We start from the raw sequence: 13,637 nt of genomic DNA on the forward strand, positions 1-13,637 counted from the left end.
TGCCCAATGTGACATTTTTTATTTTTTTTCTGCAATGCCTGTAGAGCTTTAAACAGTGGAATGTCAGTATTCACAAGGGAATTTGAAGGATCCTAAAACCGCAGCTCAACCATCTGGTTTTACCACCGCCTGGCCACTTGTGTGCCTAAGAGCTATAAGCTTGAAAACATGTGTAGCATCCTCTGGCTAGTATGCTAGTGTACATAGTTTAATTGTTAGTGTAGGAAAATTGGTTTGGCTGAGAGCCAGGCCTGTGCTGAATCTGGGTCAGGGTTGGGTGACTCAGGTCTGGATTACATATCTGACAGCTCTTCTGGTGCCTCCCCCTGTTTCTGAAACCTTGGAGAAGCTTCCAGATGTAGTGGGTGGAAGCTGGGAGGGGCTGTCATGCCTATTTAGGAGGGTCTCAGTCAAACCCTAGCGAATGGGCTGGCAGGGGGCAGACTAACCTCATAAATAGACATGAGTCATGCCAGTAGGGGCAATTGGGTGGAAGATGGAGATGGAGTGCTGAGGAGGCCCTTGAGGGTGCACCCGAGACTGGGGTGGTGACCTCGGGCCTGGGGTTCGGGTGCTGGAGGGACCCTCTACATCACACGGAGGAATCCTATCCTGGAAGCATGGGAGCATGTGAGAGGACAGCAGGAGCAGGTCAGCACGTCCGGGAGATCCCCTGAAATGTCAGCCAGGTGTGCTGGTGAGTGTTCAGTCTGGGAGGACTGTGGAGAGAGTGTCAGTCTGGAGGACTGTGGAGAAGTTTGCCAGGAGGGCTAGTGAAAGGGACAGCAGCAGCCCGGCAGGCTGGCAGTGCCTGAAGAGGTGGTGGGCTCAGTGACCACAGGAGGAAGTGCTGGAAAAGTGTTAGCTGTGTCACTCCACCATTCTACAAGTATAGGGGCTGCAAACCCCTGCCGGTAATGAGACATTGCTACAAACTCTTTTAGAGTGACACAGCTGGGTTTCTTCAAGCAAGTGTGTGCAGAGAAGTGTCCCTGAAGTTTGTTCTAAAGTCAAATGGGCATACCATAATACCCCTATCCCCATCCAAGTTTATTACCCTCAATAAAACAAAACAAAATAAAGTCACAGACTGCTCTCTGAATGTGGAGTGACTGTGGAAATTCAGTACGCCTGGCTGTGCAGGGTAGGGATCCCAATCTACTTGCGGCTCCTTTGGGGGTGCGCTACACATGAGTCCAATTTTTTTTTTATAGTTCATTCTGTGGTGGAAACAGGAAACATATCCCCATCTCAATTCTGCTCCTCTTTCTGCATGCAGATATATAAAAGCTTTGGAGTAATGCTGTCTACACAAGGTCACTTATAAAAAAAGAAAAAAGGTCTATATAGAAAATTATCTATTTTTACCTTTACAGTAGCCCGTATCTTTACCAGCCATTGCTTTGCTGCTCTCTGGCTGTTGTTCATCCCTTCCAATAGGGACATATAAGTTGGAGAGTGAAAGTACAGCATGCGGTTAGTAATAAACACTCTGAAGTATGGAAGAAAGAATGGAATACCTTCAGCAGCAAGGAGCGGTGATTTGGTGGCATTTAAAGATATCGGGTGCTGGAAAGGTAAGTATAGATACTTTTTTACAGGGTTGCCCTTTTTTAACTCTTTGTGGTAACGCTAACTTAACTCTCTGTAACTCTGTGGTGACAGGGTCACTTTAAACACCACATGACTGATTTCTGATATTATTATTATTATTATTATTATTATTATTATTAAAACAATAGTTTTTCTAAAAATAAATTCTGTGGTATTTGGGGATCATCAGTCCCACATAATCAGGTCTTCTAAGGTCTTCTAACAGAAGTTTACCATCACACCCATATTGAGATGCTAATGCAAAGCTTCACAGAATATAATTATCGCACCAAGTTGCAATAACCTGTTGATTAGGGATGAGCGGAGTGATTTTTGCAAAATAGGTTTAGTCGTCAGCGTAATTTAGCTCATTGAGCTGCTTACGCATAATTTGCTTTAAAACAAATACACTTTGTTTTACTTTATTTAGAGGGGTAGTTTCGCTTATTTTTTTTAGGAGTATACTTATAAAGCAGTGAATGTGACATTTACCAAATTTATTGCAGGTGTATCTTCCTGGGACAAGAGTTTTAAATGACTGCACATTGATTGATTTGCCTGAAGTGTATGTTTGGTTAGTGTTACAATTACTGCTTTATAAATATGCCTCTTAACGTTCTTTGTATTTGTTTTTTTTTTTTTATTATTACTACTGTTGCTTTGCGCTTTTTACTTTTTCACTGTCTGTTTTTTTTTCTGTGAAAAAAATTAAAATCATGAAGCTAACAAAAGAGCAATTTTTTTTTTTGCATAATCCTATCCCATGCACTCTCTTAAAAAACAATTTATTATTCCCTTTCATATTACTTCAACTTCTTTTACAAAAATAGCTTAAACAACGTTTTGGAGATATAAAAATCTCTTGATTTTACTCTCTTTACTGTTGACCAAGAAGTATCTATCCTAAGGGTCAGTCCTACCAAAACTGATATACTAGCTTCTTGTAACTCTCTGCTGATTTAGTTGCTTGACTGATCACTTAGGTCTGTCTATTGACAGTGACAGGAGTTTAAGTTCCCTGCCCTGAGAGTTAGTTTGAACATTGTATTTGCACAGAGCTTAACTAACTAGCAAAGTATCCCCCTAACACCTAACCTGACCTCTAAAGTGAGCCCTGAGCACTTTACTTCCCCAAGCTTTTCAAGTGAAGCCAACATTTTTTTTTTCAGTTTTGGATAGAGTGTCTCTATAGAGAGATTTAGACAGTGATAAATGTTGCCAACATCCTTACGATGCAATCATATGCTTGTATTACACACATGGGACTTTTCAGGTGGCAATCGTTTACTACATACTATAAAAAAGTAAAATAACTTCTTTATTTATACATCATAAAATAAATTAATGAAAACCATATTGTGGCTGAAAAATTGCATAACATCCTCATAGTACAACAATGCCAGTCTAGTATACAGTTGTATGTGTACAACCATTATGTAAGTGTATGACATTATTCCAAGATTTCTCGCAAGATTATATATATATAAGTGTCTTAAGTGTATTCCAACTGGCAGACCCTTACCCCCTGAGGAAGATAATAAAATTATTGAAACACCCTGGATCAACCTGGCTGTGAAGATACACCTGAGGAACTGATAAATTATCCACAAAGTCTTGCCCGAGTTATAAACAATTTGGGTTTGCGTTAATGTATTGTTGTACCACTAGGATGTTATGTAATTTTTCAGCCCTAATATGGTCTTATTTTATTTAGTTTATTAGTTTATGATGTAGAGATACACAAGAGGAACGAATATATTATCCACAAACAAAGTCTTGCCCGAGTTATAAACAATTTGGGTTTGTGTTAATGTATTGTTGTACCATGAGGATATCATGCAATTTTTCAGCCCTAATATGGTCTTAATTTATTTAGTTTATGATGTATAAATAAAGGATTTAAATTTGTTGCCTAAAATCTGGAGTTAGACTTATCCGTAACTCTGTTTCCAGTAGTCTTCTAGGACAGCCCTTGAGAGAGTGGCGTTCCTCCCACCAGTCAGGAAACATGTTGTCCTTTAAGTTTAAGTTTTAACTTTTTAAGGCGGTCCACCAGGCCCATGACCAGTTATCCACAAGAATGGAAGGTTGGGTCCTGATAAACATAACGAACAACACCACCAAACAACAACTTAAACTCTAGGGTGGGAACGTGCTGTCCTGAAAGACTACTGGAAACAGTTATCGGTAAGTCTAACTCGGTTTTTCCCCAGTCGTCTTCCAGGTCAGCCCTTATGAAGATAAATAAGTATTCACCAGACTAGGGGGGACAACTGCTTGGAGGACCTTCCTCCCAAAAGCTTGGTCCTGGGCTGGAGATTAGGTCCAGACGATAATGTCGGACAAAGGTGGAGAACCTTAAACAGGTTGCTGCTTTGAAAATTTGTTCTGTGATGGCGCCATCCTTTTCTGCCCACATAGCCACTGAAGCTCTAGTAGAGTGTGCCCCTAGACCACGCAGTGGAGAAAGCTGCATGACTGTATAGCATTCCATAATGGCTGACCTAATCCACCTGGCTAAGTTGCTTGTTTCCCTTTCTGTTTGCCTGCATACAGAACAAACAGGGCATCAGACGATCCAAAGGCCCCTGACACATCAGATCCTCTCTGAGAGGAGGAGACCAAGGCTGGTCTGCTGAAAAGGAGAGAGAGTAGCTGTAAAAACCAAGCCCTCTTGGGCCAAAAAGGTGCAATCAAAATTAACATTGTCTGTTCCTGTAGACATTTGTTTAGAACTCGTGGAATCAGATAAACTGGGGGGAAAGGCCAAACACTTCCTGAAATTCCAGAGATTTTGAAGATCGTCCACCCCCAAGGCTGGATCTTGCAGATTTAGCGAATAGAAAAGCTCCAATTTTGCATTCCTGCTTCCTGCTGGACACAAACAGATCTATCTCTCGTGTTCCCCAACACGCTGTAATCTCTCCAAACACTTCCAGGTGTAATTTTCACTCTTCCTGCTACACTTCCTGGTGACTGAGGAAATCCACCACTTGATTGTGGTCCCTTTAGGTGAACCTGCAGACAGGGATAAAAAATTATTTTCTGCCCACAAGCAGATCTGATTCAAAATCTTGATTAAGGATGGGCATCTGGTGCCCCCTTGTTTTTCCACATACATATATTACTGTAGTTGAATTGTTGGACAGAACTAGGACATGATGCCCCCTCACCTGATCCTGGAAATAGGATATTGCTTTTTCTACCGCCATAAGCTCCCTCCAATTTGAGGACACCTGAGCTTCTTCTGGGATCTACTTTCCTTGGGCCAGCCAGCCTTCTAGATAGCAACCCCATCCGCTTGCATCCGTCGTAAGCCTTTGAGAGAACGGAAATGACCAAGCTAAGCCCTGACTTAAATGTGTGCGGTTCCTCCACAACCATAAGGCCCTCTTCACTGCCGCTGGAAGAAGTACCTTTCTGTCCAGGGCCTCCTGCTCTTGTTCCCACAGAAGATAAGCTTGTAAGGGTCTTAGATGGAGTCTGGCCTACTAAACAGCCAAAATTACCAATGCCATCAGGCCCGGAACCAACATAAGTTCTCGGATCAACACTGGGAGCCACCACTGGAAGTTCGGTCCTACAATTGCCAGCAACACAGTGTCCACCACCAAATTGGAAGATCCTTTGCATGCCATGCACTTTAATGCTTTTATCCTGTAAGTTGCTGTCTTAATTCTGAAATAAAACAACTTTAACTGCTACACTCAGATGGCACTGCTCTCCTCTCTACTTTTGTCTTTTATGGTTTATATCTCCTCTTTTGTCCATGCAGTCCCTTAAGTGACCCATAACGTCAAAGACAAGTACTGATCTCTTTGACACTTTGGAGAGGGGAACATCCAGCTTTGGATACTTATTCCACACCACCTGGGGATCTTCATCAAACTGAAATCTTCTTTTGTGACTGGTTGCAAATAAAAGCTTGTTCTCAGGGTCCGCCCATTCCGTAAGTACCAACTCAGACATCACCTGGTGAACTGGGAACACCTTAGAATTCTTTTTTTATAGACCCTGGTACATCACATCATGTTTGGAAAGTTGACCCTTTTCTTCCTCAATTCCTAAAATTTTAAAATTGGCCCCTTAGGGATCCTCCACATCATCCAGAAATAACTTACATTTGGGGGCCCTTCTTTTCCTCTTCTCTACCCTCTTCCTGGTCTGAATCCGAACTATATGCATCAGTGTCACTGGTTGCAAGGCTCACTGCCCTGTCTCCTAATGCATCCTGAGACCCCGAAGCTATTGATCTCTGGGAAGCCATAGGCAAAGGCTGACTGATTGTCAGGGCTGGGCTCAGCTCTTCCTTCTCAGAGCTGGCCGCTCAGCTGTTGGCTAATTGCCAGCTCCTATCTCTCCACAGATACTCAGCTGTTGATGATATCCTGCTTGTCACTCCTGCCTACTTAAACTGTTCAGCCCAGTGGATCTCTGTCTTCGCCTTGGTCAACATCACAGAAACTATCTCCTGCGATCCTGTTCAAGACTTGCTTTGCTGACATTCCCTTCTGGCTCCAGATCCTGCTTGCTGTTCCACTACATTGATCCCTGACTTCTGACTTGGCTGACTATCCATTCCAGTTACTGAACTTGGCTATGTTTTGACTACGTTTGTTCTTTCTACTTTTATTATTAAACAAGTGTGATTTAACTGTACTTCTGTCTTGGCCTGATTTCATGGTTTCTCACACTAACTGAAGCAGCAGGAGTTTTAATATTTGGAATAAGTTTCTTCCTTAAAAGTAGAGGACATATCTTCCTTTACTGAACCAAAAAAGTTTGCGTAAAGGGTGTCCCCCCTCAGTAAATGGGCGACACATTATTTACAAAGCGACTCTGTGTTATCTGAAAGCATCTTCGTTCCACATTTAGCACAACGCTTTTTGGAAATGGGCTTGGGATCTTTAAGCAGCTTAGCTTGCCTAAGAAATAAACACAGGAGCCATGGTGGTAAATACATACTCTCTCCACCATGGTAGTGCTTACCCTGTGAACAAACATTGATCCAAAAATCATACACTCAGACCACCCCCAAGTGCCCATGTGTGTTCTGCTGGTAGTTGTCTCCCCGGTGCTTGTGCAGATGGCAAGACCTCCAAATCATCCCCATGCATCCTTGGGCTGTGTGGCACTCGCATTAGCACCTGTAGTGGCATCCATGTGTTGCCATCCTCCCTGTGCCTTGGCTTGCCCCAGCTCACTCCAATGATGCCATCTCGCCCCCGGAAGTGATGCGCCTGCATCCTCTTTGACAGGCATGCCCACCCGCCTGAGCCACCAAGGAGATGCACCCGCCACTGCCTCTAGTCCCAGCCTGAGCTCAGATGGAGGGGGAGCGGATCACCTCCTGCCCGCTGCCAAGGAGAGATCACCACGGCCCATAAAGACCTCCACCACCAAGATACCTGACACTACTTACCCCCCTGGACCCAGAGTCTCTCAACCACTTGTGGTCCCCCGACCTCAACCCCCCCTCCCCCATGCACGAACAGCCCTTGAGATATGGAGCATTCCAGCGGTCCCTCAGACAACATGTCCCCTCAGATGGAGGAAACACAATAACTGGTCATGGGCCTGAGGGACTGCCTTAAAAAGACTTAATAAAGGGCAACCTGTTTCCTGACTAGTGAGAAGAGCTTCACTCTCTCAAGGGCTGTCCTGCAGGATGACTAGGAGTATTCCAAGTGTATGTAGCTTTGGATAGAGTAGAGAAGGTTTAAAACTGGGGAGATACTCTGTAGCTGTCCTGACCATTGTCATTATAATGAGAAATCCAACAATTTACTGTTGCAAAATGGGTTCAGGAGAAATTTCCTAATGGAGTCAACTGCTCTAGTGACTAGAGGATTTCCTCCCACTTCCTGTTTTGTTCACAGGATGAGAATAAATTACTTCAATGGGGCACAAAGAGCAAGTAAAAAATACGTTTTTATCCGTCCTGTTTTTACAAATGCTTTTAAAGCCAGACGTTTCATTTCAACAACAATCTTCGCCTAGGATGAGTGCAATCAACACATTTTAAACATGTTTTTCTACTGTAAAAGTCTCCCATGTGTAGACATACAAAAGACCTTCACTTTAGCCTTCACGTCTCCCCTAGAAGCTACATAAAAGGTTATGTAAGGAAGTGATGGAGTGACAGAGGAGCTGGGCCACCAAAGAGAGCATTAAGGCTCCCAAAAGAAGAGGGGGCAATGACATAGCAAGAGAGAGAGAGAGAGAGGTAACTGTAGCTGTGCTAGGTAAATGACTCTTCCTGGGGTGGTCAAATTCCCTAGCAAACTCAAAGGTATTATAGACAAAACTCCATAGCAGGTAAGACAAGAGCTGCTGGGGAGATCTCAACTCTAAAGCCCCATTCAGGTCTCTACTCTTGAACAAGGTGTAGATTGTGTTATATACACTAATGAACTATAACATTATGACCATCCACCTAATATTAAAGCGATATAAAAGTCTTGTGTTTTTTTTTTCTACAATAACAAACATGTTACACTTACCTGCTCTGTGCATTGGTTTTACACAGAGCAGCCCGGATCCTCCTCTTCTTGGGTCCCATGCCGGTGCTCCTGGCCCCTTCCTATTGCCAGGTGCCCAGCAAGCAACTTGCTCTGGGGGCACCCAAGCAGATGTGCTCCCGAGCCACAGATCTGAGTGTCCATTCACACACGGAGCTGCGTCTCGGCCCACTCCCTCCATTTTTTGTTTGGCTCATTGGCTGTGATTGACAGCAGGCTTGATTGGATTAAGATCTATAGAATTTGGAGGCCAAGTCAAAACATTAAACTCGTTGTTGTGTTCCTCAAACCATTCTTTAACTATTTTTGCAGTGTGGCAGGGTGCATTATTCTTGCTGAAAGAGGCCACTGCCATCAGGAAATATTGTTTCTATGAAAGGGTGTATTTGGTCAGCAACAATTTTTAGGTTGGTGGTACATGTCAAAGTAACATCCACATGAATGGCAGAACTCAAGGTTTCCCCGCAGAAAATTGCCTAAAGTATCACATCCAACGGCTTGCCTTCTTCCCTTGCATTCTGGTAACATCTCTTCTGCAGGTAAGCGATGCACACGCACCCGGCCATCCACATGGTATAAAAACCACAGGATTCATCAGACCGGCCCACTTCTTCCATTGCTCCGTGGTCCACTTCTGTGCCCTTTGTAGGTGCCTTTGGCTGTGGATGCAGGTCAGCAGGGGCGCCCTGACTGGTCTTCATCTAAGCAGCCCTACACAAAAAACTGTGATGCCCATTTTTTCTAATTTCAACACATCAGCTTCAGGGACAACATGTTTACTTGCTGCCTAATATATCCCACCGACGTTTAGATGCCATTGTAACAATGCTAATTAATGTTATTCACTTTACCTGTCAAGGATCATAAAGTTATTGCTGATCGATAACTATATAAGTAAATAGTTTAAATTGAGTTGCTGTCTATGTAGACAAAGTGAAAGTGTGAAAGAGCATTTATAGAGCTGTATTCCTGGAAGTTTTAAGTCACTCATCATTAGCAAACAAAGCTAAAAGTTACCTGAACCCATAAATAAACCTAATTTCGTAAAATACACACAGTTCATATAAATATTTTATTTGCCTCATTTTTTCTATCTGCTCACATCCAAATGATTTGTTCCACTCCCACAAATAATTCTTCATTGCCATTTTAAAATTAAACATCATCAAAGGTTGGCTTCTTCTTCCATGTTTTTTGGGCTGGTCCAGCAATTACATCAGTGTCACATCTCGCATATGTGCTGTATAAGATGGTATAAACAAAAAGACTTTGAGATATCTTACAATTTCGCAGTTTACATCTTTTAGGGGGGGACTTCACAACAAGAAAAAAAAAAATTGCATGAGTTTCCCCCCAATACACACCAGTCCCTTGGGGTGTGGTATAGATTAAGGGAATGCCTCACGCTAAAAATAAAATGGCTTGAGGTCCTCCCCAATCCATACCAGGTCCTTTAGGTCTAGTATGAGCTGGGGTGTAAACATCATGCCAAAAATAAAAAAATGGTGTGAGATCCCCCCAAAATCCATAGAAAACGTTTTTTTCAGGGCGTAGAGCCTGGCAGACAAGGAAAGGGGGGGGCAAGCATGCGCCCCTCCCCTCCTGAATCATACCAGGCTACATGCCCTCAAACTTGGGGGGGTACTTAGCTAAGGAGGACCCTCTGCTGGGGGAGGGTCCTCTGCATGTGGATGAGGACTAGGGCCTCTTCCCCACTACCTTGGCCTGGTACATAGTACCCCTACTCAAAAAAAAAAAAAAAAACACTTATGTAAATAAACACACAATACAGTTTTTGACAAGTTCTCTATTGAAAATAAAAAAAACGCCGCCTGCGGAATCTGACCACTAATGACATTGCCAGTTCTCCTCACTGCTAAAATAAAGGAGGAGGCAGGGCATCCAGTGACTTCATTGGCAATGACATCATAAGGGACTGGGTCACCAGGTGACCCCGCCCCTTTGTTTACTTTATCGGCAGGGCCGAATAACAGCTTTGCTTCTGCTTCTTCGGCCTGCTGATAAAGTAAACAAAGGGGCGTGGCCACCAGGTGACATCATCAGCTGACCCTGCCCCTTATGATGTTGTTGCTCGTATGTGGCTCATAAGGGGGCAGGGTTACCGGATGGCCCTGCCTTTTTCTTTACTTTAGCAGTGGGGGGAATAGGCATTGTGACAGGAGAATTCGGGTTTGGTTGGCAGCAGGTTGTTTTATTTTTGGGGCATGTACAATATGCTCATTCACTTGGGGGGATAGGATATGGGGGCTTCCTTGTTAAAGGGGGCTTGCAGATTCGGGTAAGTCACAGTTCACCCAACACACAACCAAAACAACCACCAGGCCAGGGTTGTGGGGAAGAGGTCCTTGTCCTCATCAACAAAGGGACAAGGTGCTTTACCAAGGTAAGGGTCACCCATAGCAAAGCCCCATGTTTAGGGTATGTGGCGTGGTATGGTTCTTTCCTGGCATTCCAGGCTGCATGTTTGGATAAGGGTCTCCTCCAGACTCCATATTAGACCCAAAGGGCTTGGTATGAATTGGCGGAAACCTCACACCATTTTTCTGTATTTTCAGCTCTTTTGTGTGCCATTCTGCTGTCAGTGGGGAATTACCCCACTGACAGCAGGGATTTGACATGGTTTTTAGGACACCGGCGGGTGCTGGCTCTAAACAACCAATGCAAAAAAATAAAGCAAAAACTGACCATTGGTCCGTTTAGATTCCTTTAGGTCCACTTCTGTTTTTCAGATGGAACAAAAATGGAGCCATGTTCCATTTAAAAAAACAGATGTAAATGGATGATCATCCATTTGCCCATAGGAATACATTGCTGTCCATTTTTCATTCATCTGCTGGCGGAACACCCGTGTGAAAGGGGCCATAATATGTAAGTTTGCCAAAATGAAATAAAATTTACCTGGGATTGCAAAGTGTTTATAGATCACGATACAGGGCTGCGTGCATTATTTTTTTTTATTGGGGGGGGGGGGGGGGGGGGGATTCACTTTAGCAAACTAACAGCAGTATTGAGTCATTTTCTGTTATGCTACAAACCCTGCAACAGTACTTGGCAAATTATATTTTCATTTGGGATCTCTGAATGAATGAATGAATTAATAATATGGTCCTCTTTTTGATAAAATATAAAATAAAAAATGGCATGTACTGCATGGAAAATGAACCAATCAGATTATGTTAAATCTAGCAACACAGTTGAGTACTGCATTAAGATAAAAGCCTTCTGTGTGCAGCAGCCCCCCATAGCCCCCCTAATACTTACCTGAGGTCCCTCTCTGTCCAGCGATGTCCACGAGTGTCTCAGCCATCCAAGATTCTCCCTCCTGATTGGCTGAGACACAGCAGCAGTGCCATCGGCTTCCGCTGCTGTCAATCAAATTCAGCTAGCCAATCAGGGGAGAGAGGGTTGGGGCCGGGTCGGGCCCCATGTCTGAATGAACACACAAAGCTGTGACATGGCTATGGTCCCCCATAGCAAGCTGCTTGCTGTGGGGACACTCAACAGGAGGGAGGGGCCAGTAGCACAGAATAGGGACCCAAGAAGAGGAGGATCCAGGCTGTCTTGTGCAAATCCACTGCACAGAGCAGGTAAGTATAACATGTTTGTTATTTTTATAGGAAAAAAACGAGACTTTATAATCACTTTAAACTTTCAGAACAAGCTTTGGGGTGAACTTCCTTCTTCTAAGGTCCAAGAACCTTAGAAGAAGGGGTATATCCCGAAATCTTGTCCTGAAAAATGTAACTGTTATGCACATAAAAAACATATCATGGACAGTTCTCAACTGCGATATTGTAATTGTGCTAAAACTGTTACAATCACCTTAAAGAAAAATTTTACCCAGCATTGTAAAAAATGAAAAGTCAGCAGCTACAAATACTGTAGCTGGTGACTTTAGGATAACAGGTACTTACCAGACCATGGAGTCCAGCGCTGTCTTCCCTACTGCCCATTCTTCTCACTGCTGCAGAGCCCCAGCACCACCAACTTTGATTTGGGAGCTGGCTGTGACTTCCTGATGCCTCACACCTGGCTCACTACTGATCATGCACATGGAGACTAGTCCTGCAGCCTCTTGGAACATGTAAAATTATCCCAGTAGGCTATGGGAGGCAATGTCATCCTCACCTAGGTGAGGTATGAGGAAGTGGGAGTGGGTACCAACACAAAAAGGTGCTCACTCCCTCCCCAAGAAAAAATCTGCAACATAGAGGCTGGGGGTAGGGAGAGAGTAAGCAGTATTTCACTTTTTTGGTGTAGCTTCACTTTAAGCATGTGAAATCTAGTCATTCAACTACTTTCAGCTGCTGCCAAAATAGAGAAGCATTCGTTAAAAAAATAAAAAGAAGATAAATATCAGGAATATCTGCCAGTTATAGCAGATGAAACTGAGTATGGTTAGAACATGTAGCAATTCTTACCTTGTATCTGTCTATGCCATCAGCCTGGAATACAGGCTGAGGTAATGGAAAACGAACAGAATAATTTGGATCCAGAAACCTACTGTTCATCCAAAAAAGGAATTTTTCAGTGCAGTATTTTTCCATTCTTTATGTGTGACTAAGTTTTTTGGCTTTGTAGAGGAATTAAATAGTGCACTATGGGGCCATATTAGGAAGTATCAGAGAATCTGGCAATAAGCTGAGTATTAAGGGCAGATTCTTTAGAAGAGTCTCCTGTTGGATGCTGTTTGTGGCTCTCCGCAGTTACTCCTCCCTCTTCTTCCCATCTCTGGTGCTGATCAGTCACTATGAAAACTCATTAGCTTCCCCAGGATGGGCTCTCCGCTCCTCACACTGGGTGCTCTTCTCAGCACTATGGCAATGATCTCTAACTGGATGTCCCAGACCCTCCCCTCCCTGGCTGGGCTAAATACAACGCATATTCCCACCAGCAACTCCCTGGTAAGTGCACGCTCACCATCCCATACCTGAAATCCTTTCCTGCTGCAACATCCTTGGTTTAATCATCATTAACTCTTTCACTGCTCCAAGCGATTCAGACAGAACGTAAAACAAAACAGCACCGTTTAGTAGCAGAGATGTTTTTTTTTATCTACTAATGTGGTTTAAATGTAAAGACAATGCTTTACTTATGAAAAATTATAGGTTCGGCACTAAGTTACACTGCATTTAATTAAAGTGGTAAACAGTGTTCTCTAGGGATAACTTTTTAACATTTGCTAATGTCCAGAGGGAGCAGTAATGCCCAGATTGGCTGCCACCCTAAAAGGCGCTCTTGGTTTTGGTTGATTTTCTTTGATAATGCTTATTTGAAATAACCTTTTTTTGATTATTTGTATATTTATTTAGATGTAAGAAGGTGCAGATTATAAAATCTTTCCACATATTTGGTGCTGATTAGTGTGCAAAGGGTTAATTTACGCATATGATTGCCAAATTAAAGATGGAACAGCGGCTCCTATTTCTCAATGTGAGATTTTAAAGTAGCTTCATTAAGTATTTAACGATGGATGTTTCAGCTGCGGATATGTTTCAGCTG

General features: G+C 43.2%; 1 protein-coding gene and 1 long non-coding RNA gene across 3 annotated transcripts in view; one reads left to right on the forward strand and one right to left on the reverse strand.

Annotated features, from left to right (window-relative positions):
* LOC141103430 (uncharacterized) overlaps positions 1-13,019 on the reverse strand; it is a 343,701-nt gene extending 330,682 nt beyond the window's left edge. Inside the window, exon 1 of the long non-coding RNA XR_012235323.1 lies at positions 12,557-13,019. This is a non-coding gene — a long non-coding RNA (uncharacterized lncRNA). The remainder of the gene's footprint in view (positions 1-12,556) is intronic.
* The window catches only part of OLFM3 (olfactomedin 3), a 395,228-nt gene that overhangs the window by 191,249 nt on the left and 190,342 nt on the right, over positions 1-13,637 (forward strand). Inside the window, exon 1 of one of the 2 annotated variants that reach the window (XM_073593018.1) lies at positions 12,800-13,039. The exons of the other annotated variant lie outside the window; for it this stretch is intronic. Coding sequence (XP_073449119.1) covers positions 12,911-13,039 — 129 coding nt within the window. The 5' untranslated portion in view covers positions 12,800-12,910. Of the gene's footprint in view, positions 1-12,799; positions 13,040-13,637 lie in introns of those variants that run through there. 2 annotated transcript variants of the gene reach the window in all.

The sequence above is a fragment of the Aquarana catesbeiana genome, linkage group LG07 (assembly GCF_042186555.1).
Source record: "Aquarana catesbeiana isolate 2022-GZ linkage group LG07, ASM4218655v1, whole genome shotgun sequence".
NCBI classification, from domain to species: domain Eukaryota; kingdom Metazoa; phylum Chordata; class Amphibia; order Anura; family Ranidae; genus Aquarana; species Aquarana catesbeiana.